Raw genomic sequence first — 24,394 nt, 5'->3', positions numbered from 1 at the left:
GAGGAAGGGGCGGGAGAGGGGAAGGAGGAAGGGAAAGGAAAGGAAGGGAAAGGAAAGGAAGGGAAGGGAAAAGAAGGAGGGGAGGACGGAAGGAAGGAAGGAGGAGCTGAGGCGGCCGCGCACGGACCGGCGGGACCCGCCACGGGAGGTAACGGGGATAGCGCGGTGCTGAGGGGCGGGCGCGGTTCGGGCCCCTCGGTATTTCCGCCTGAGGGGAGGGTGGGAGCCCTCGCTGCTTCCCGCCGTGGGACGGCGCTTCGTGAATTAATTAGGCCGTTAATGAGTTAATTAGCGGGCCCTCGGTGCGGGTTGGAGTCTCCGCAGGCGGTTCCCGAGCGCTGCTTGCCGCCGGAGCGGCTTTAAAGGGGGAGATAAAGGAAATAAAACCCGGCGGGGGTGGGAGAGTCGGTGTGGGCCCCGCGGAGTGCGGGGAAAACGGGGGGGAACGGGAAAGTGAGGGGTGGGGGGCACAAAAAGTGACACTAAAAGTGAGGGAGGGATGCAAAATGCAGGGGAGAGAGCCTGAAAGTGAGGGAGGGACACAAAAAGTGACCCTGAAAGTGAGGGAGGGATGTGAAATCCAGGGGAGAGACCCTGAAATTGAGGGAGAGAAGGCAAAAGTGACAGGGGGAGACCCTGAGAGTGAGAGAGGGACACAAAAAGTGAGGGAGGGACGCCAAAAATGACACTAAAAGTGAAGGAGGGATGCAAAATGCAGGGGGGAGAGCCTGAAATTGAGGGAGGAAAGGCAAAAGTGACAGGGGGAGACCATGAGAGTGAGGGAGGGACACCAAAAATGACACTGAATGTAAGGAAGGGACACAAAAACCTGGGGAAAGAGACCAAAAATGACCCTGAAAGTGAGGGAGGGACACAAAAAGTGACGCTAAAAGTGAGGGAGGGATGCAAAATCCAGGGGAGAGAGCCTGAAATTGAGGGAGAGAAGGCAAAAGTGACAGGGAGAGAGCCTGAAAGTGAGGGAGAGAAACCATAAAAGTGAGGGAGGAACACAAAAAGTGAGGGAAGGATGGCAAAAGTGACCCTGAATGTAAGGAAGGGACACAAAAACCTGGGGAAAGACACCAAAAATGACCCCGAATGTGAGTCAGGGTCACAAAAAGTGAGGCAGGGGTGCCAAAAATGACCCTGAAAGTGAGGGAGGGATTCAAAATCCAGGGGAGAGACCCTGAAATTGAGGGAGAAAAGGCAAAAATGACAGGGAGGGACCCTGAGAGTGAGGGAGGGACACCAAAAATGACCCTGAATGTAAGGAAGGGACACAAAAACCTGGGGAAAGAGACCAAAAATGACCCTGAAAGTGAGGGAGGGACACAAAAAGTGACCCTGAAAGTGAGGGAGGGATGCAAAATCCAGGGGAGAGAGCCTGGAATTGAGGGAGAGAAGGCAAAAGTGACAGGGGGAGACCCTGGAAGTGAGACAGGGACAAAAAAGCAGGGGAGGGACACCGAAAGTGTCCCTAAAAGTGACAGGGGGATGCCAAAAGTGATGGGGGGGAGAGCCTGAAAATGAGGGAGAGGCACAAAAATGAGGGGGGAACAGCAAAAATGACCCTGAATGTAAAAAAGGGACACAAAAACCTGGGGAAAGAGACCAAAAGTGACCCTGAAAGTGAGGGAGGGACACCAAAAATGACACTAAAAGTGAGGGAGGGATGCAAAATCCAGGGGAGAGAGCCTGAAATTGAGGGAGAGAAGGCAAAAATGACGGGGGGAGAGCCTGAGAGTGAGGGAGGGACACAAAAAGTGAGGGAGAGAAACCATAAAAGTGAGGGAGGGACACCAGAAATGACACTAAAAGTGAGACAGAGCCACAAAAAGAGACCCTGAAAGTTAGGGAGGGACACAAAAAGTGAGGGGGGGACACAAAATCCAGGGGAGAGATCCTGAAATTGAGGGAGAGAAGGCAAAAGTGACAGGGGGAGACCCTGAGAGTGAGGCAGGGACACAAAAAGTGAGGGAGGGAAACCCTAAAAATGAGGGAGAGACTCCAAAAGTGACCCTGAAAGTCAGAAATGGACACAAAACCTGGGGAAAGATCCCCAAAAATGACCCTGAAAGTGAGGCAGGGCCACGAAAGGTGGCACAAAAGGTGCAATCCCATTTTTTTTCCCTAAAATATTCCCATTTTTTATCCCCAGAGTGCCAGGAGGGAGGTGCCAGGAGCTCGGGGTGGGTTTGGGGTTGGTTTGTCATTTGTTCCCCCCAGCTGGGTGTGGGGTGAAACCCCCCCAAACCCCAAAATGGGGGTGGGATGAACCAGATTTGGTCACTTTGCCCTCAAGAAGGGATAGGGATGTGTACATATATATATATATATATATGGAGATCTAGATATATAATTTATTTATTAAATTACTTTTATTATTTATTTCTATTTTTTCCTGTGAATTGGCAGGGGTTTAGCCACAGAGTGAGAGGACAGAAGAATTTAGGGATAGCCTGGCATGGCTAAATATATATATATATATATTTGTTTGTTTGTTTATTTATATTTTTATATTTTATATATATTTTATATATACATATATATACATATATATACACAAATACATGTGGATCTAAAAATACATATGGATATAAATATATATGTGGATATAAATATATATGTGGCTATATATGGATATAAATATATGTATATGTGTATATATATACATATATACACATACACATATATATATATAAAATTTATTTTTCAAGTTATTTTTTATTATTTATTTCTATTTTTTCCTGTGAAGGCACAGGGGTTTAGCCACAGAGTGAGAGCACAGAAGAATTTAGGGATAGCCTGGCATGGCTGTATATATATATATATATATATATACATATATATACATGTATATATATGGATCTTAAAATATATATGTATATAAATATATATCTGTGTATATATGTATAAATATATATAAATATATATCTGTGTATATATGTATTTATATCTGTGGATATAAATACATATATGGATATACAGAGATATAAATATATGTATATGGAGAGATATAAATATATATGGATATATATAAAAAAACTTATTTTTTTAGTTATTTTTTATTATTTATTTCTATTTTTTCCTGTGAAGGGGCAGGGGTTTAACCACAGAGTGAGAGCACGGAAGAATTTAGGGATAGCCTGGCATGGGTGTCTATACATATACATATAGATAGATATAGATATATAGATATATAGATATAGATAGATATAGATATAGATAGATATAGATATAGATAGATATATATACATATATATATATAGATAGATAGATTTAGATATACATATATAGATATATATATACATATAGATATAGATTTACATCTACAGATATATATATATACACACACACAGACATCTCTCTATAGATATATATATCTATATATACACATATACGCATATATATATAGATATAAATATATCATTTATATGGATAAAAAGATATATGGATGTGTGTGTATATATATATATAAAAATTTATTTTTCAATTTATTATTTATTTCTATTTTTTCAATGAAGTGGCAGGAATTTATCCACGAAGTGAGAGCAGAGAAAAATACTTTTTTTTATTATTTTCATTATATTTTTTCCCTCTAAGCCGGGCCAGGCTCCCCTGGCTGTGTCCCCTTTAGCTCAGCGCTCCTTTAGCGGAGCCCCGGGACCCCTTCGGGCCGAGCGGCCCCGCACATCCCGGCCCGGCCCCGCCGATCCTTTCCCGCTGCCCGCTCCCTCCGTGCCCTCCCTCCGTTCCCGGGCCGGAGGTGCAAGCGGCGGCAGCGTTGGCCGCTCTGCCCCAGCCGCGTTTGTCCCCCCGGCAGATCGTCCTGCGCGGCTCCCGCCGGGGCCGCCAGCCATGCGCACGGCGGGATGAAGCTGCAGGCGGTGGTGGAGCAGCTGCAGAAGCAGCAGCAGCAGCAACAGCAGCAGCAGCAGCAGCCAGCGGTGCTCATGGATTGCCGGGAGCGCCGCCGGGAGCCGCAGGTGCCGTTCCCGACACCGCCGCCCTTCCCCGGGCAGCCCCGAGCCGGGCGAGCCCCGGCGGTGTCCCCCGCTGTCACCCCCGGTGTCACCCCCGCGGCGGGCAGAGCCCCCGCTGCAGCCGGCCGCGCCTTGGAGCACAGCAACTCTGAGGAGGAGGAGGAGGAGGAGGATGAAGAGGAGGAGGATGAGGAGGAGGATGAAGAGGACGGCAGCGCGGTGCCCGGCCGGGAGAGCTGCCCTGCCCTGCCGTGTTTCCGCGCTCCCAAAGGCGCCCACGGCAAGGGCCGAGCGGGCTGCGGGGCCGGCCCCGCGCTGGGCGCCCAGCAGGGCCGGGAGGAGCCGGGCACGGACCCCGCCCAGCGCTCGGCAGCGCCCGCGGGGCGCCCCGGATGGCGCCTGGACGAGCCGCAGCTCAAACAGGTCAGTGCTGCACAGCCGCTCCTGTTCCCTGCCCTTCTGTACCAAAATCATCCCAGTCCCTGCACAACCTCCCCTGTTTCCAACCATTTCTAACCAAAATATTCCCACTCCCTGCAGAACCTCTCCTGTTTCCACCCATTCTGTACCAAAATCATCCCAGTAGAACCTCTCCTGTTCCAACCATTCTGTACCAAAATCATCCCACTCCCTGCACAACCTCTCCTGTTTCCAACCATTTCTCTACCAAAATCATCCCAGTAGAACCTCTCCTGTTTCCAACCCTTTTTGTACCAAAATCATCCCAGTCCCTGCAGAGCCTCTCCTGTTTCCAACCATTTCTCTACCAAAATATTCCCATTTTTCCCCCAGAGTGCCATGAGGGAGGTGCCAGGAGCTCAGGGCATGTTTGGGGTTGATCTGTCCATTGTTCCCCCCAGCTAGGTGTGGGGTGAAACCCCCAAATGGGATATGAGATGTGTGATGACCCAAATTTGGTCACTTTTCCCCCAAGCTGGACAATCTGGGGGCACACAAAGTGCAAATTTGGTGTTTATTTCCAGGATTTCTCCCCATTGCTGCTCTCACCTCCAGCCCCTGCTGAAAGTTGGATTTAGGGCCAGCCCAGCAAATTCTCCTAAATCAAAAATGACAGGAAATAATCTGAATTTCACTCATAATTCTGTTATTTTAGAGCAGAATCTCTCCTGTTTCCAACCATTTTGTACCAAAATAATCCCATTTTTTCCCCTGCTGTGCTTCCTCCTGCCATGAAATCCCAGCAGAAATTGGCTTTATGGGTTTCCCTGCTCTGTGGGAGCCTTTGTGGGGTGGGATTTTGGGGGGAAATCTGGTGGTTTGGTCATTTGAGGTGCAGGCTGTTAATGCCTCACTGGTGTTGTGGCTTGTCAGAGCTTTGGGATGTTGGGATTGGGGATTTTTGAGTGCAGGGAGTGTGACCTGATCCTGGGAGGCAGAGAACTTTGTGTTGTAGGGGGAAGGGGAAGGGGGAAAGGGAAAAGAAGAAGGGAAAGGGGGAAAGAGAAAAGAGAAGGGAAGGGGGAAGGGGAAAAGGAGAAGGGGAAGGGGGAAAGGGAAAAGAAGAAGGGAAAGGGGGAAAGGGAAAAGAGAAGGGAAAGGGGGAAAGAGAAGAGAGAAGGGAAGGGGAAAAGGAGGAAGGGGAAAAGGAGAAAGGGGAAGGGAAAAGAAGAGAAAAGGGGAAAGGGGAAGGGCAAAAGTGGAAGGGGATGGGGAAAACGGGAAGGGGAAGGGGAGAAGGAGAAGGGGATGGGGAAAAGGGGAAGGGGAAAAGGAGAAGAGAAAAGGGGAAAGGGAAAGGGGAAGGGGAAAAGGAGGAAGGGGAAAATGAGAAGGGGAAGGGAAAAGGAGAAAGGAAAGGGGAAAGGAGAAAAGGGGGAAGGGGAAAAGGAGGAAGGGGAAAAGGAAAAGGAGAAGAGAAAAGGGGAAAGAGAAAAGGAGAAGGGAAAGGGGAAGAGGAAAAGGAGGAAGGGGAAAAGGAAAAGGAGAAGAGAAAAGGGGAAAGAGAAAAGGAGAAGAGGAAGGGGAAAAGGAAAAGGAGAAAGGCAAAAGAAAGGAAAGGAGAGGGGAAAAGGAAAGGGAAAAGGAGAAGGGAAGGGGAAAAGGAGAAGGGAAGGGGAAAAGGAGAAAGGAAAGAGGTAAGGGAAAAGGAAAGGAGAGAGAAAAGGAAAGGGAAAAAGAAAAGGCAAAGGAAAGGAGAGAGAAAAAGAAAAGGCAAAGGAAAGGAGAGAGGAAAGGAAAGGGAAAAAGAAAAGGGAAAGGAAAGGAGAGAGAAAAAGAAAAGGCAAAGGAAAGGAGAGAGGAAAGGAAAGGGAAAAAGAAAAGGGAAAGGAAAGGAGAGGAGAGGGAAAAAGAAAAGGCAAAGGAAAGGAAAGGGAAAAAGAAAAGGCAAAGGAAAGGAAAGGGAAAAAGAAAAGGCAAAGGAAAGGAGAGAGAAAAGGAAAAAAGAAAAGGCAAAGGAAAGGAGAGAGGAAGGGCAGAGGAAGCAAGGAGCCGCTGTTGGTGCCTCGTGGGAGGTTGATCCCACCCGTGAGAGCAGAATCGCTGCTCCTTGAGCTGGGAGCCAGCCAGGGGATGGTGGGAGGGTTTCCTTTGTGGCCAGAGGGGTTCAGTGCTCCCTGTCCCTCCCCAGCTCCTCAGGGAGCAGCTCTGGCCTCTGAAACCCCCAGGGAAGCCCTGGCTGCTGGCTTTTCTCCAAGGGGCAGGGAGTTGCTGAAATGTCACTCAGGTTTGTCACTCAGGGCCACTGCCTCAGGATTTGCTGGGTGGGAGTGTGACAGCTTCCTCTGGGTGGGGAGAAGGAGCAGGGCTCAGGTCTTCAGGGATCTCTGCCTTTAAAAAGCCAAATCTGCTTGCCTTACTCTGGGCTGGTTTTGTTCTTGCCCAGCTGGTGCTTCTCCCTCCTGTTGGCAGAGCCCTGCACATCTCACTGCTCATTCTGGCCATGAAACCAGGCAGAGGGGGAAAAAAGGGGGATAAAACATCACCCCGGGGTTGGCACAATGTGCCTTGGCCCATTCCTGAAATTTGGGAAACCACTTCAATGCAGGAACCCAAAATGCCCAGGAAAAAATCCCAATCAAACCATTTCTGCTGCTGTGAGACCTCCTGGAGCAGGAAAAATCCCAATCAAACCATTTCTGCTGCTGTGTGATCTCCTGAAACAGGAAAAAATCCCAATCAAACCATTTCTGCTGCTGTGTTACCTCCTGAAACAGGAAAAAAATCCCAATCAACCATTTCTGCTGCTGTGTGACCTCCTGAAAGAGGAACAAAATCCCAGTCAAACCATTTCTGCTGCTGTGTGACCTGAAACCGGAAAAAATCCCAATCAAACCATTTCTGCTGCTGGTGACCTCCTGAAACAGGAAAAATCCCAATCAAACCATTTCTGCTGCTGTGTGATCTCCTGAAACAGGAAAAAAAAAATCCCAATTTAACCACTTTTACTGCTCTGTGACCTCCTGAAACAGGAAAAAATCCCAATCAAACCATTTTAGGGAAAGGCAGGAGTGGGAGGAATCCATGGACACCAGGTTGAGGAGTGAGTTATAAAGGAATAGCAGGAGCAGCTCTGGAGAAGAATGGGGAAAAAGTGGCAGGAAAAGGACAGGTCCCCCTGATATCCCAAGGTTTTGATGGGAAAAAGTGGCAGGAAAAGGTCAGGTCCCCCTGATATCCCAAGGTTTTGATGGGAAAAAGTGGCAGGAAAAGGTCAGGTCCCCCTGATATCCCAAGGTTTTTGGAGGTGGAGTGATTTGGATCAGATGGAGCTGCTGATTCCCAGTTCAGAGCTGGGGGATAAAACCAGGAAAGGGAGAAAACTGAGTGGGGAGTTCTTAATTCCTTGGAATCTTTAATATCCAGGCATTTTTTTTCCTTTGCTTTGTCTCTTTAATATCCAGAAAATCCAGGATGAAACAGATTCTCCCAATTTTTTTCCAAAATGATTCTTGGATTAGATTTTTATTTTTCAGCTTCTTTCACCAGTCCTGTGCCCTGCTCCTGGAGCATTCCTGGCATTGGAAATGGGGAGGAAAAAATCATTTTATTCCTTCCATCAAGGCTTGCTTGTTCTTCTGGAAGCTTTGGGGTAAAGAATCCCTTGGAATTGTGAGGCTGGGATTGCTCAGAGAAATCTGGGATCCACCAGGAAAACAAAACCACTTCAGTCCCATCCCAGGAAATCGTTGGCAGGAGGAGGAATCATCAGGAATGTGAGAATAAATAAATCCCAGATTTCCAGGCTTCAGCTTGGAAATCAGAAATGGGAGAAGAAATCCCAAATTTCCATCTTGGAAATGAAGGAATGTGAGGAAATGAGGGATGGAGAAATCCCAGATTTCCAGGCTCCAAATCCCTGATTTCCAGCTTGGAAATCAGGAATGTGAGAATGAAGAAATTCCAGATTTCCAGACTCCAGTTTGGAAATCAGAAATAGAAGAAGAAATCCCAAATTTCCAGCTTGGAAATGAGGAATGTGAGAATGAAGAAATTCCAGATTTCCAGGCTCCAGTTTGGAAATCAGAAATAGAAGAAGAAATCCCAAATTTCCAGCTTGGAAATGAGGAATGTGAGAATGAAGAAATTCCAGATTTCCAGGCTCCAGTTTGGAAATCAGAAATAGGAGAAGAAATCCCAAATTTCCATCTTGGAAATGAGGAATTTGAGAATAAATCAATAAATGCAGATTTCAGGCCCAGGTCCTGCTCCTTGCCCTTTTCCAAGGAAAGGAAAAAGGAAGGAAATCCAGAGGATTCCTCAAGAAAAGGGAAAAGGAAAGGAGAGGAAGATGGAAATTCAGAGGATTCCCAAGGAAAGGAAGGGGAAGGGATTGGAAATGGAAATTGAGAGAATTCCCAAGGAAAGGAAAATGAAAATTCAGAAGATCCCCAAGGAAAGGGAAATGGGAATTCAGAGGATCCCCAAGGAAAGGCAAATGGGAATTCAGAGGATTTCCAAGGAAAGGGAAATGGAAATTCAGAGGATCCCCAAGGAAAAGCAAATGGAAATTGAGAGGATTCCCAAGGAAAGGGAAGGCAAATGGGAATTCAGAGGATGCCCAAGGAAAGAAAAGAAAAGGAAAATGGAAATTGAGAGGATCCCCAAGGAAAAGCAAATGGGAATTCAGAGGATTCCCAAGGAAAGGGAAATGGAAATTCAGAGGATTTCCAAGGGAAGGGAAATGGGAATTCAGAGGATCCCCAAGGAAAGGAAAGGAAAATGGAAATTGAGAGGATTCCCAAGGAAAGGGAAATGGGAATTCAGGGGCCCCCCAGCTCCTCCCCTGCAGAGCCCAGGGGTGATTGAGGATCCCGAGGCAGGGAAGGGAGGCAGACAGATCCCTGTGGGGTCTCTGCAGTGCCACATTTCCTGTAGGATTGCTGCCAGCAGCTGGAATCTTCCATCCCCCTGCACTTGTGCTTTTCTCACTCTGGGATCAATCAGTGAGGATCACTGAGGATCCCTCTTCTCACCCCAGATCAATCCTGGCTCCTCTGGCTCTTTGGGAACAGCAGGAATTCAGAGAGCCCAGCTTTTCCTCAAGGATGAGGCAGCACCTTCCTGTTTGTGAAAGGAACTCCATTTAAAAAAAAAAAAAAAAAAGCAATTAATGGTGAAAGCTCAGCCCTTCCCCATCCTGCCTGCCATTCCTGGGATCACTCAGATGTTTTCAGGGGCTGCTTTGAAGCTCTGTTATTAGCAGGGCTTGGTTGCCATTCCAGGAGCTGCTGTGGGCAGTAATTACCCCCTGGCTCTCCCTGCCTGAGAACTTGCAGCTGGGGGCAGCAGCCCTGATCTTATCAGCCTTTGCTCTACAAGAGTTTTCTTTCTCTGAGCATCTGTTTCACTTCCTAGAGGTTTAACTCTGCCCACAAAAGGAATTGCTGTGGGTTCTCTGGTAATCCTGAAATTGCTGCACAGATCCCTTTTCATTGACTCCACCCACGGGGGCAGGGGAGGGCTGATCCCCCAGGTGGGTGCTGCAGCAGATTCCTGGCTAAAAAACCTAAAAAAACTCTTTAAAACCCCTTTAAAAACCCTGCAAAACCCCTTTAAAACCCCTGGAGGTGCAGGCTGAGCCTGGCTTTCCCAGGAGGAGTTTTTGCTCCCCTGCTCTGGAAGCTTTTTTGTCCTGCAGAGGATGGGGAGTGTTTGGCGCCGTGGCAGCTCAGGGGTTAACTCTGGGCGGGCAGAGGTGCTGTGCTCACCTGGCCTTGGCTCTGCTCAGGTGTTCCAGGGCTGGGGAGGGGCCCCAGGGTGGGATCCTGGAGTTGGGGCTGTGCCTGGCAGGGGGGAGGGGGCAGCTGGGGGGGCTTGGGGTGTTGGTGGCTCAGGGAGGGCTCTGGTGGCACAGAGGGGTCTCTGGTGGCCCCTGAGGTGTTGATGGCACAGGGATGGCTCTGGTGGCACAGGGATGGATCTGGTGGCACAGGGATGGCTCTCTGAGGTGTCAGTGGCACAGGGATGGCTCTGATGGCCCAGGGAAGGCTCTGGTGGCACAGGGATGGCTCTCTGAGGTGTCAGTGGCACAGGGATGGCTCTGGTGGCACAGGGATGGCTCTGGTGGCACAAGGATGGCTCTGGTGGCACAGGGATGGCTCTCTGAGTTGTCAGAGGCACAGGGAAGGCTCTGGTGGCCCAGGGAAGGCTCTGGTGGCACAGGGATGGCTCTCTGAGGTGTCAGTGCCACAGGAATGGCTCTGGTGGCACAGGGAGGGCCCTGGTGGCCCCCAAGGTGTCAGTGGCACAGGAAAGGCTCTGGTGGCACAGGGATGGCTCTCTGAGTTGTCAGTGGCACAGGGATGGCTCTGGTGGCACAGGAATGGATCTGGTGGCACAGGGAAGGCTCTCTGAGGTGTCAGTGGCACAGGAATGGCTGTGGTGGCACAGGAAGGGCTCTCTGAGGTGTCAGTGGCACAGGGATGGCTCTGGTGGCACAGGGATGGCTCTGGTGGCACAGGGGGGGCTGTGGTGGCCCCCAAGGTGTCAGTGCCACACGGGGGGCTCTGGTGGCACAGGAAGGGCTCTCTGAGGTGTCAGTGCCACAGGGAGGGATGTGGTGGCCCCCAAGGTGTCAGTGGCACAGGAAAGGCTCTGGTGGCACAAGGATGGCTCTCTGAGGTGTCAGTGCCACAGGGAGGGGCTGTGGTGGTCCCAGAGGTGTTGGTGGCCCATGGATGGCTGTAGTGGCACAGGGATGGCTCGCTGAGGTGTCAGTGGCACAGGCAGGGCTCTGGTGGCACAGGGATGGCTCTGGTGGCACAGGGATGGCTCTCTGCAGTGTCAATGACACAGGAAGGGCTCTCTGAGGTGTCAGTAGCACAGGGAGGGCTCTGGTGGCACAGGGAGGGCTCTGGTGGCACAGGGAAGGCTCTCTGAGGTGTCAGTGGCACAGGAATGGCTGTGGTGGCACAGGAAGGGCTCTCTGAGGTGTCAGTGGCACAGGGATGGCTCTGGTGGCACAGGGATGGCTCTGGTGGCACAGGGGGGGCTGTGGTGGCCCCCAAGGTGTCAGTGCCACACGGGGGGCTCTGGTGGCACAGGAAGGGCTCTCTGAGGTGTCAGTGCCACAGGGAGGGATGTGGTGGCCCCCAAGGTGTCAGTGGCACAGGAAAGGCTCTGGTGGCACAAGGATGGCTCTCTGAGGTGTCAGTGCCACAGGGAGGGGCTGTGGTGGTCCCAGAGGTGTTGGTGGCCCATGGATGGCTGTAGTGGCACAGGGATGGCTCGCTGAGGTGTCAGTGGCACAGGCAGGGCTCTGGTGGCACAGGGATGGCTCTGGTGGCACAGGGATGGCTCTCTGCAGTGTCAATGACACAGGAAGGGCTCTCTGAGGTGTCAGTAGCACAGGGAGGGCTCTGGTGGCACAGGGAGGGCTCTGGTGGCCCCTGAGGTGTCAGTGGCACAGGAATGGCTCTGGTGGCACAGGGATGGCTCTCTGGGGTGTCAGTGGCACAGGGATGGCTCTGGTGGCACAGGGATGGCTCTCTGAGGTGTCAGTGACACAGGGGGGGCTCTGGTGGCACAGGGATGGCTCTCTGAGGTGTCAGTGGCACAGGGATGGCTCTGGTGGCACAGGGATGGCTCTCTGAGGTGTCAGTGGCGCAGGGAAGGCTCTGGTGGCACAGGGAGGGCTCTGATGGCCCCTGAGATGTTGGTAGCACAGGGAGGGGCTCTGGTGGCACAGGAATGGCTCTGGTGGCACAGGGATGGCTCTCTGAGGTGTCAGTGGCACAGGGATGGCTCTGATGGCCCAGGGAAGGCTCTGGTGGCTCAGGGATGGCTCTCTGAGGTGTCAGTGGCACAGGGATGGCTCTGGTGGCACAAGGATGGCTCTGGTGGCACAAGGATGGCTCTCTGAGTTGTCAGAGGCACAGGGAAGGCTCTGGTGGCCCAGGGAAGGCTCTGGTGGCACAGGGATGGCTCTCTGAGGTGTCAGTGCCACAGGAATGGCTCTGGTGGCACAGGGAGGGCCCTGGTGGCCCCCAAGGTGTCAGTGGCACAGGAAAGGCTCTGGTGGCACAGGAATGGATCTGGTGGCACAGGGATGGCTCTGGTGGCACAGGAAGGGCTCTCTGAGGTGTCAGTGGCACAGGGATGGCTCTGGTGGCACAGGGAGGGCTCTGGTGGCACAGGGAAGGCTCTCTGAGGTGTCAGTGGCACAGGGATGGCTCTGGTGGCACAGGAATGGCTCTGGTGGCACAGGGATGGCTCTCTGAGGTGTCAGTGCCACAGGGAGGGGCTGTGGTGGTCCCAGAGGTGTTGGTGGCCCATGGATGGCTGTGGTGGCACAGGGATGGCTCGCTGAGGTGTCAGTGGCACAGGGAGGGCTCTGGTGGCACAGGGAGGGCTCTGGTGGCCCCTGAGGTGTCAGTGGCACAGGAATGGCTCTGGTGGCACAGGGATGGCTCTCTGAGGTGTCAGTGGCACAGGGAGGGCTCTGGTGGCACAGGAATGGCTCTGGTGGCACAGGAAGGGCTCTCTGAGGTGTCAGTGGCACAGGAAAGGCTCTGGTGGCACAGGGAGAGCTCCCTGAGGAGCCCTCTCTGTGTCCCCTGGCAATGGGAAATGTCCCCAGAGCCTCCCCAGAGCAGCAGGAGGAGGTGCAGCAGCTGGCCCAGCTCAGGTGACAGCAGGTGACAGCAAGTGACAGCCATCCCTGCTGCTTTGGTGGCCATATGGCCCAAGCCTGGTGCCCTCAGCTGCCCTGAGCTCCTTTTCCCTGGAGGTGCCCTCCAGACCCAGGGTGGAGCTGTGGAAAATGGGATGGATTCATTCTGCTCTAATCACCCTTTTTTATTTTAATTTCCTAGAAAACAACCCAAATGTGTCCTGTTGAACTTCTCCAAAGTTTTATTCCTGGGAATTATCCCAAGTTCAACCCCACTGGTGGGAGGGAATTGCCTCCTTTAATCCCTCTCCTTTTTATCCCTCAAATGGAGTGGAATAAACTCTCAGCATGACAGAATTCCCTCTGGAAGCAAAGCCTGCCTCTGGATTTATATCCAGGGAAGGGTCAGAGAGCTGAACCTGCACAAATCCAGCCTGGGAAATCCTTTTCTCCTGCCTGCTCTGGCTGATGCTGGGTTTGATCCCACTGAACAGTTTGAGGAGCAGCTGGATGCTTCCATAACGAGCCAAAAATCTGTGGGTTAATCCCTGCTGGAGAGAGAGACAGAGAGAGGACATGGGGATGGATCCTCCTGGAATTGATCCTGTGCCACAAACAGCTGACACAGCAGCAGTGGCAGCAATCCCCCTGGAATGGCTCCTGGGGGTGGCTGGGTAATTGACTCTGCAGCAGCAATTAGTGCCTCAAACCCAATCAGTGGGCATTAGGGAGCTGGGCATGAGCTGTGCATCCTCCTCCTTCAGTGGGAGCCTCACAGCTGGGTGGTGCTGGGGGTTTGGGGTGCTGCAGCTCCTCCAGAATTCCCAGGGGCTGCTTTTGGGGTGCTGGGGCCTTTTCTGTCCATGGGTTTGTCCACATTGATTTGGCTCTTCCCTTTTCCAGCCCGTGCTAGATCGGGACGTCGTGGAGTTGTTCTCAGGGTGTCTGGATTAATCTCAGGGTCATTCTGCCTTTCCATCCAGCTGGAGCTGCTGGTTACTTCAGAATTCATTTCTCCACAATTCCCAGGGGCTGCTTTTGGTGTCCTGGGACCTTTTCTCCCCATGAGTTTGTCCAGGTGGATTTTGCTCTTCCCTTCTCCAGCCCACCCTGGACCAGGACTTGGTGGAGTTGTTGTTCTCAGGGTGCCTGGATTTATCTCAGGGTCATCCTGGCCTTCCATCCAGCTGGAGCTGCTGGGTTATTTCAGATGCTGGGAGCTCCTCCACAATTCCCAGGGGCTGCTTTGGGGTGCTGGGACCTTTTCTCCCCATGGGTTTGTCCAGGTGGATTTGGCTCTTCCCTTTTCCAGCACATGATAGATCAGGACTTGGTGGAGTTGTTGTTCTTGGGGTGCCTGGATTTATCTCAGGGTCATCCTGGCTTTCCCAGCTGGAGCTGCTGATTTATTTCAGAATTCAGAATTCATTTCTCCACAATTCCCTGGGGTTGCTTTTGGGGTCCTGGGGCCTTTTTTCCCCATGAGTTTGTCTGGGTGGATTTTGCTCTTCTTTTTCCAGCACACACTGGACTGGGATTTCACAGAGTGAATTGGTGTTCTCAGGGTACTTTGATTTAGCTCAGGGTCATCCTGGCCTTCTATCCAGCTGGAGGTGCTGGGTTATTTCAGAATTCAGAATTTATTTCTCCACAATTCCGAGGGGTTCCTTTTGGGGTGCTGGGACCTTTTCTCTCCATGGGTTTGTTCAGGTTGATTTGGCTTTTCCCTTCTTTAGCCCACCCTGGATTGGGACTTTTTGGAGTTGTTGTTCTCAGGGTGCCTGGATTTATATCTTTATTTTATTCAACAATAAAATAATAAAATATGTCTTTATTTCACACACTCATAGATTCCAATTCACCCCTAAGTTTTAGAAGATTTTTTCATTTTAGTTTCGCTTTTTATTTTAATTTAAACCTTAAGACCCCTAAAAACCCCTAAACACCCCTAAAACTCCTAAACAATCCTAAAACCCCTAAAAACCCCTCAAACCCCTACAAAACCCTCAAACCCCTAAAAACCTCTCAAACCCCTAAAAACCCCTCAAACCCCTAAAAACCCATAAAAACCCCTCAAACCCCAAACCCCTAAAAACCTCTCAAACGCCAAGCCCCTAAAACCTCTAAGAACCCTAAAACCCCTAAACAACCCAAAAACCCCTAAAACCCCTAAACAACCCAAAACCCCCTAAAACCCCAAAACAACCCCAAAGCCCTAAACAACCCCAAAACCCCTCAAACCCCTAAAATCCTAAAAACCCCTCAAACCCCTAAAAACCCTAAGACCCCTGAAAACCCCTAAACATCCCTAAAACCCCTAAACAATCCTCAAACCCCTAAAACCCCTAAAAACCCCTCAAACCCCAAAAACCCCTAAAAACCCCTCAAACCCCTAAAACCCCTAAAAACCCCTAAAACCCCTAAAAACCCCTAAAGCCCCTACAAAACCCTCAAACCCCTACAAAACCCTCAAACCCCTAAAAATCCCTAAAAACCCCTAAAACCCCTAAAAACCCCTAAAACCCCTAAAAAACCCTCAAACCCCTAAAAACCCCTCAAACACCAAGCCCCTAAAACTTCTAAGAACCCTAAAACCCCTAAAAACCCCAAGACCCCTAAAACCCCTAAACAACCTAAAACCCCTCAAACCCCTAAAAACCCCTAAACAACCCTAAAACTCCTAAACAATCCTAAAACCCCTAAAAGCCCTACAAACCCCTAAAACCCCTAAAAACCCCAAACCCCTCAAACCCCTAAAAAACCCTCAAACCCCAAAACCCCTAAAAACTCCTAAAACCCCTAAAAAACCTTCAAACCCCTACAAAACCCTCAAACCCCAAAAACCCCTAAAAACCCCTCAAACCCCTAAAACCCCTACAAAACCCTCAAACCCCAAAAACCCCTAAAACCCCTAAAAACCCCTCAAACCCCTAAAAACCCCTAAAACACCAAGCCCCTAAAACCTCTAAGAACCCTAAAAACCCTAAGACCCCTAAAACCCCTTAAAACCCCTCAAACCCCTAAAATCCTAAAAACCCCTCAAACCCCTAAAAACCCTAAGACTCCTAAAAACCCCTAATCAACCCTAAACCCCTAAACAATCCTAAAACCCCTAAAAACTGCTCAAACCCCTAAAACCCCTAAACAACCCCAAAACCCCTCAAACCCCTTAAAACCCCTCAAACCCCTAAAAACCTTAAGACCCCTAAAAACCCCTAAACAACCCTAAAACTCCTAAACAATCCTAAAACCCCTCAAACCCCTAAAAACCCTCAAACCCCTAAAAACCCCTCAAACCCCTAAAACCCCTAAAAAACCCTCAAACACCTAAAACCTCTAAAAACCCCTCAAACCCCTAAAAACCCCTCAAACCTCAAACCCATAAAAACCCCTCAAACCCCTAAAAACCCCAAAAACCCCTAAAAAACCCCAAAACCCCCTAAACCCCTCGCCCCTGGAGCTGTGCCTCCACCCCGAGCTGTTTTCCCTCCCCAGAACGGCGGCAGCTGGAGCGAGGAAGGCGACGGCGGCCGGGGAAGGGAAATCTCCCGGGACTTCGCCAAGGTACGGCCGGGGAGCTCGGGGAACTGGGGGAAATTTGGGGGATTTGGGGGAGCTTGGGGAGTTTGGGGGATTTGAGGGACTTGGAGGATTTAGGGGAACTTGGGGGATTTTGGGGAACTTGGGAAATTTGGGGATCTGGGGGAACTTGGGCAATTTGGAGAATTTGGGAAATTTGGAGAACTAGGGGAACTTGGACAATTTGGTGAACTTAGGGAATTTTAGGGGAACTTGGGAAATTTGGGCAGTTTGGGGGATTTGGGCAGTTTAGGGAATTTGGGGAACTTGGGCAATTTGGGGGATTTGAGGGAACTTGGGGAATTTGGGCATCTTGGGGGATTTGGGGGAACTTGGGGGATTTGGGCAGTTTGGGAAATTTGGAGAACTTGGGGAATTTGGGCAACTTGGGCAGTTTGGGAAATTTGGGGAACCTGGGGGATTTGGGGGATTTGGGCAGTTTGGGAAATTTGGGGAACTTGGGAAATTTGGTAAATTTGGGGAACCTGGGGAATTTGGGGGATTTGGGCAGTTTGGGGGATTTGGGGAACTTGGGGAATTTGGGGGATTTGGGGTACTTGGGCAATTTGGGGGAACTTTGGGCATTGGGGGGAACTTTGGGCATTGGGGGGAACTTGGGAAATTTGGGGGAACTTGGAGAATTTGGGGTTCTTGGGAAATTTGGAGAACTTGGGAAATTTGGGGAACTTGGGAAATTTGGGGTACTTGGGAAATTTGGAGAACTTGGGGAATTTGGGGGGCTTGAGGGATTTGGGCAATTTGGGGAACTTGGGAAATTTGGGCAGTTTGGGAAATTTGGGGAACTTGGGGGACTTGAGAAATTTGGAGAATTTAGGCAGTTTGGGAAATTTGGGCAACTTGGGCAATTTGGGGGAACTTGGTCAATATGGGGGAATTTGGGAATTGGGGGGAATTTGGGAAATTTGGGGGAACTTTGGGAATTTGGAGAACTTGGGCAATTTGGGGAGCTTGGGAAATTTGGGGAGCTTGGGGAACTTTGGCAATTTGGGGAATTTGGGGAACTTGGGGAATTTGGGGAATCTCCCCCTGATCCCTGGCAGGGAATTCCTGGGAAATCTCCTTTGTTCTGCAGTTTGGGGCTGGTTTGTTGCCTCGTGCTGGGTTCAAATATTGAATTCTGATCAAAATAAGAATGAACAATCAAAATTTGGGTGTTTAAAAGATTTCATCCAGTTTTTTCTCCAGCTGGGAGAATATTTCTCACTTGAAACTAAGGCAGGAATCCAGCCCCAAAATCCTCCTCTCTTTTGGGATACACTGCCCAGGGAACTTCATTTTAATGATTGGGCTGTTTCAAGCCCAAATTAGAAATAATAAATATTAATAAATAGTTTTATTTTATAAATATTTAGCTTTTATAAAATATTCATATTTATAGAACTGCAATATAAAATTTGTTTTATAAATATGTCTATTTTATAAATATTGATATTTCTAGAAATCTAATAGAAACTTTTCTATTTTATAAATATTTATTCTATGTAATATAAATATCAAATCTTTATAAATAATAAGATATAAATAGTAAATTAAAAAATTATTCCCTGGGCTGCTTTCTGGCATTTCTGAAGGCTTTTGGTTCATTCCAGCTCTGGGCATTTATTCCATTTTTGGGGATGTTTTCAATTCCTGGGGATCTTTTGCAGCTCTGGGGATCCATTCTATTTCTGGGCATCTTTTTCATTTTTCCTTTTGCACCTCTGGGGATCCATTTTATTTCCTGGGATCCATTCCACTTCTCTCCATTCCATTTCTGGGAGCCATTTCAATTTCTGGGGATCCCATTCCATGTCTGGAATCCATCCCATTTCTGGGCATCTTTTTCATTTTCATTTTTCTTTTCCATCCCTGGGGATCCCATCTCATTTTCCATTTCTGGGCACCCATTCCATTTCTGGGGATCTATTTCATTTTCATTTCTCTTTTCCATCTCTGGGAATCTTCTCCATTTCTGGGGATCATTTTCATTTTTCTTTTACAGCTCTGGAGATTCTTTCCATCTCTGTGGATCCATTCTATTCCTGGGGATCTTTTCCAGCTCTGGGGATCCATTCAGTTTCTGGGCATCTTTTTCATTTTCATTTTTCTTTTCCATCTCTGGGGATCCATTCCATTTCAAGCCATTCCATTCCTGGGAATCCATTCTGTTTCTGAGAATCCATTTTACTTCTGGGAATCCTTTCCATTCCTGGGGATCTTTTCCATTTCTGGGGATCCATCCCATTCCTGGGCATCCTTTCCATTTTGGGGGATCCATTCCATTTCTGGGAAACCATTCTCTTTCTGGCAATATTTTTCATTTTCATTTTTCTTTTCCATCTCTGGGAATCCTTTCCATTCCTGGGAATTCTTTTCATTCCTGGGGATCTTTTCCAGCTCTGGGAATCCATTCTATTTCTGGGGATCTTTTTCATTTTAGTCTTTCTTTTCCATCCCTGGGAATACCATCCCATTTTCCATTTCTGGGCACCCATTCCCTTTCTGGGGATCTGTTTCATTTTCACTTTTCTTCTCCATCTCTGGGGATCCATTCCAGCTCTGGGGATCTTTTCCATTCCAGGGGATCCATTCTGTTTCTGGGAATCCATTTTACTTCTGTGGATCCCTTCCATCTCTGTGGATCCTTTCCATTCCTGGGAATCTTTTCCATTCCTGGGGATCTATTCCAGCTCTGGGAATCCTTTCCGTTCCTGGGAATCTTTTCCATTCCTGGGAATCTTTTCCATTTTAATCTTTCTTTTCCATCCCTGGGAATCCCATCCCATTTTCCATTTCTGGGCACCCATTCCCTTTCTGGGGATCTATTCCATTTTCATTTCTCTTTCCCAGCTCTGGGGATCCATTCCAGCTCTGGGAATCTTCTCCATTTCTGGGGATCATTTTCATTTTTCTTTCCCAGCTCTGGGCATCCTTTCCATTCCTGGGGATCCATTCCATTCCTGGGGATCTTTTTTATTTTTCTTTTCCATCTCTGGAAAAGAAAATTTTCATTTTTCTTTTCCTTTTTTTCCATCCTTTTCCATTTCTGGGAATCCATTCTATTTCTGGGAATCCATTTTACTTCTGGGGATCCTTTCCATTCCATTTCAATCCATTCCATTCCTGGGGATCTTTTCCAGCTCTGGGAATCCATTCAGTTTCTGGGGATCTTTTTCATTTTCATTTCTCTTTTCCAGCTCTGGGAATCTATTCAGTTTCTGGGGATCTTTTTCATTTTAATTTTTCTTTTCCATCCCTGGGAATCCCATCCCATTTTCCAGCTCTGGGCACCCATTCCCTTTCTGGGGATCTATTTCATTTTCACTTTTCTTCTCCAGCTCTGGGGATCCATTCCAGCTCTGGGGATGCCATTTCATCTCAGGGGATCCATTCCATTCCTGTGGATCCATTCCATTTCTGGGGATCATTTTCATTTTTCTTTTCCAGCTCTGGGAATCCATTCCATTTCTGGGGATCTTTTCCAGCTCTGGGGATCTTTTCCATTTCTGGGAATCCTTTCAGTTTCTGGGGATCTATTTCATTTTCATTTTTCTTTCCCATCTCTGGGGATCCATTCCATTCCTGGGAATCTATTCTGTTTCTGGGGATCCATTCCATTTCTGGAGATCTTTTCCAGCTCTGGGGATCCATTCCATCTCTGGAAATCTTCTCCATTTCTGGGGATCATTTTCATTTTTCTTTTCCAGCTCTGGGGATCCTTTCCATTCCTGGGGATCCTTTCCATTCCTGGGGATCCATTCCAGCTCTGGGAATCCATTCCATTTCTGGGGATCATTTAATTTTTATTTTCCAGCTCTGGGAATCCATTCCATTCCTGGGAATCTTTTCCATTTCTGGGGATCCATTCCATTTGAATCCATTCCATTCCTGGGGATCCATTCCAGCTCTGGGAATCTTCTCCATTCCTGGGAATCCATTCTGTTTCTGGGGATCCCTTCCATTCCTGGGAATCCTTTCCATTCCTGGGGATCTTTTCCAGCTCTGGGAATCCATTCAGTTTCTGGGGATCTTTTTCTTTTTCATTTTTCTTTTCCAGCTCTGGGGATCCATTCCATTCCTGGGAATCTTCTCCATTTCTGGGGATCATTTTCATTTTTCTTTTACTTCTGTGGATCCATTCTATTCCTGTGAATCTTTTCCATTCCTGGGGATCTTTTCCAGCTCTGGGAATCCATTCAGTTTCTGGGGATCATTCTCATTTTTCTTTCCCATCCCTGGCACTCCCATCCCATCCCTGGGGCTCCGTGTCCCTCCCCCTGGAAGCAGCCAGGGTTCTGGAACGTTCTGTGTGCTGGGAGCTGTGCCCTCACTGTGCTCTGTCCCCCAGCTGTACGAGCTGGACAGTGACCCCGAGAGGAAGGAGTTCCTGGATGACCTCTTCATCTTCATGCAGAAGAGGGGTGAGTGACCTTCCCTGGCATCCCAGGGCCAGAATTCTCCCCTCCTCAGGCTGCAGAAACAAATCCTGCAGTTTGGGGCCCTTCCCTTGGCATTTGAGGACAGCAGTAGGGAAGATCTGCCCTGTAAATTAAATTAAATTAAATTAAATTAAATTAAATTAAATTTTAATTAATTTAAATTTATTTTTAAAATTAAATTATTACATTAATTTCAATTAATTAATTTGAATTAAATTCACCTTCACTTTCTGATGTAGTGCTGCTGTTGTCCATGCCCAGGAACCTTTTCCTGGAATTCCCAGGGATCCCAATTCAGTTCTCAGAGCAGACTGGGGATAATTGAAATGTGTTTAATTGGGGGAACATGGAGCCCCTCTGAATGTTTGGGGTGCCCTCTTGTCCCTCCAAGGCTGTCAGTGGCCCAGGGGGGCTCTGGTGGCCCCTGAGGGGTCAGTGGCACAGAGCAGAGTGTTTATAAAATCCCAATCCAGGGCTGAAGAGCTGCCTGCTTCCCAAAAAACCCAAATCCAGCTTTTCTCCTGAGGGCAAAGTGTTTTTAAAATCCCAATCCCAAACTGCAGAGCTGCCTGGTTGCCAAAAAGCCCAAATCTGTCTCCATGGGATCTCCATCTCAGGGATTGCAGCTCTCCATGGATCCCCAGGATCAGGGATTGCAGCTCTCCATGGGATCCCCAGGATCAGGGATTGCAGCTCTCCATGGATCCCAGGATCAGGGATTGCAGCTCCCATGGGATCCCAGGATCAGGGATTGCAGCTCCCATGGGATCAGGGCAGGATCAGGGATTGCAGCTCCCATGGGATCAGGGCAGGATCAGGGATTGCAGCTCTCCATGGGATCCCCAGGATCAGGGATTGCAGCTCCCATGGGATCAGGGCAGGATCAGGGATTGCAGCTCCCTTGGGATCCCCAGGATCAGGGATTGCAGCTCCCATGGGATCAGGGATTGCAGCTCTCCATGGGATCCCCAGGATCAGGGATTGCAGCTCTCATGGGATCCCCAGGATCAGGGATTGCAGCTCTCCATGGGATCAGGGCAGGATCAGGGATTGCAGCTCCCATGGGATCCCAGGATCAGGGATTGCAGCTGTCCATGGGATCCCCAGGATCAGGGATTGCAGCTCCCATGGGATCAGGGCAGGATCAGGGATTGCAGCTCCCATGGGATCCCAGGATCAGGGATTGCAGCTCTCCATGGGATCAGGGCAGGATCAGGGATTGCAGCTCTCCATGGATCCCCAGGATCAGGGATTGCAGCTCTCCATGGGATCCCCAGGATCAGGGATTGCAGCTCCCATGGGATCAGGGATTGCAGCTCCCATGGGATCAGTGTTTTCAGCTCTCCATGGGATCTCCATCTCAGGGTTTGCAGCTCCCATGGGTTCCCTGTTCCTTTTCCTGCCAGCTCTGCAGACCCACTCCCCATAAATCTCAGGCTGAACCAGGCAGGATTTCTCCTTGGAGAGGGATTTGAGCAAAGCAGGAGCTGAGACAGCTCAGGGCTGGAGTTGATTTGCTGCTGTAAAATGAATTTTCCCTCTGTTCAGCTGGGAGTTCCCACACCCCACGGAATTCCTGTGCCTCCCTTCGAAGATGAAACCAGAAATTCTGTTTTTCTTGAGATTTGGCTCAGTGTTTATTTTAAATCACTGTGGACTTCCCCAATTTCCTGGGGAAAAACCTGTTCCTTCTGGCTGCCTGATCCAGCATCTCCCCTGAACATATTTAGAGTGGGAAGAGCAGCTTTTTATTTACCTGTGGTTTAAAAATGTCTTTTCCCTGCCTATTTTTCACTGCAGTGGGAGTGAAAAAAATCCCATTTCGGTGGGATTTCAACATCTCTGTGCTGAACAAACCCTGGGGATTCTCACCTCCTTTGTTCCTTGCTGTAAAATGGACACTTGTGCCAGGAAATTGGATAGGGTGGGTGGGAGGTGATGAAAAAGCAGAGCTGGGTGTGATTAAATGCTCTTTGTGCAGGACAAGTCGTGGCTTAGGCTGCTGGAAATCCCTGTGTGGAAGGGAATCTGTGGCTTGGAGGCCAAGGGAACCCCTGAAATTCACCTCAAACCTACTTTTGGGGCAGTTTTCCTCATTCTGCACCTCCTGTGAGCTCTGGCTGCCAGGTCTGCTGAGGGTGGAGAGGAGGAGAACAAAGCCCTGGCTGGGAGGGAGAGGATGGTCCCAGTTCATCCCTCAGCCAAACCCCCTCACCCAGGTGATTCCCAGGTGTGTCCCCAGCCATTCCTGGAGCAGGGAGACTGTGTTGATTTACTGATGACACTGAGCTCATCACCAATTGTGCTTTTTTAAAAGTTCTGTTCAAGGCACCTCCTTTTTCTTCCAGATTTTCTAATTCCCCAGTTGCTGTTTATGGCCTTCCTCTGGGAAACCCTTAATTCCAGAAATCCACACTGTTAATCAGCAATTGTGCATTTTTATAGTTCTCTTCAAGGCAGCTCCTTTTTCTTCCAGATTTTCTATTTCCCCAGTTGCTGTTTAACCCCTCTGATGGTTGCTCCTGTTTTAAAGAAGCTTTGGGTGATCTGGGCACCTGTGGGTGCACCCCCACTCTGTCCCACATTTCTCTCTTAACAGTTGCTAATCAATAAGGCCTAATTAAGAAACTGTCATCAGTTTCTAGATGTCATTTTTAGGGTAACACAAAATTATTTTGCTAAAGACATCCTGAATTTCTGCTCATTGTAGGGACCAAATCTGATGCATCTGCTGCAGTTTGAGGGGTTAGGGAGGGGAAAAAGCTTTTCAGGAGAAATTTAGGTTGGATATTAGGAAAAAGGTTTTTTAAAGGTTGATAAAGTTCTGGAATGTTCTGCCCAGGGAAGTGGTGCAGTCCCCATCCCTGGGTGTGTTTAACAGAGCCTGGATGTGGCTCTGGGTGTCAGGTTTTAGGTGAGGTGTTGGGCTGGGTTGGATTGATGATCTTGAAGGTTTCTTCCAACCCAATCCTGTGAATCCTGTGGGAGACATTCCCTCCAAGGCCACAGGTGTTTACGGCCTTCCTCTGGGAGACCCTTTATCCCAGAAACCTGGATTGTGGCTGCCTTTCTGCTTTCCCTTTCCACATTTATCAACTCTGCATCCTCCCTTTCCCAGGGGAACAGGCTCCTTTTGCCCCTCATTTGGCTGGGATGAGCCGAGTGATGGGGCTGGGATGAGCCAAATTACAGAGCTGGGATGAGCCAAGGGATGGGGCTGGGATGAGCCAAATTACAGAGCTGGGATGAGCCAAATTACAGAACTGGGATGAGCCAAGGGATGGGACTGGGATGAGCCCAGTGATGGAGTGGGATGAGCC

The 24,394-nt window shown here is 49.1% G+C and overlaps 1 protein-coding gene across 1 annotated transcript in view; it reads left to right on the top strand.

The window, feature by feature from the left end:
- Positions 1 to 30: 30 nt before the first annotated feature.
- Positions 31 to 24,394, top strand: part of ARID3B (AT-rich interaction domain 3B) — a 39,202-nt gene continuing 14,838 nt past the window's right edge. The window contains exons 1-4 of the mRNA XM_084213848.1: positions 31 to 148; positions 3,824 to 4,406; positions 16,552 to 16,620; positions 20,984 to 21,056. Coding sequence (XP_084069974.1) covers positions 3,873 to 4,406; positions 16,552 to 16,620; positions 20,984 to 21,056 — 676 coding nt within the window. The 5' untranslated portion in view covers positions 31 to 148; positions 3,824 to 3,872. The remainder of the gene's footprint in view (positions 149 to 3,823; positions 4,407 to 16,551; positions 16,621 to 20,983; positions 21,057 to 24,394) is intronic.

This window comes from Fringilla coelebs (genome assembly GCF_963513975.1).
Source record: "Fringilla coelebs genome assembly, chromosome: 12".
Lineage (NCBI taxonomy): Eukaryota > Metazoa > Chordata > Aves > Passeriformes > Fringillidae > Fringilla > Fringilla coelebs.
This window is presented reverse-complemented; position numbering and strand designations above follow the sequence as displayed.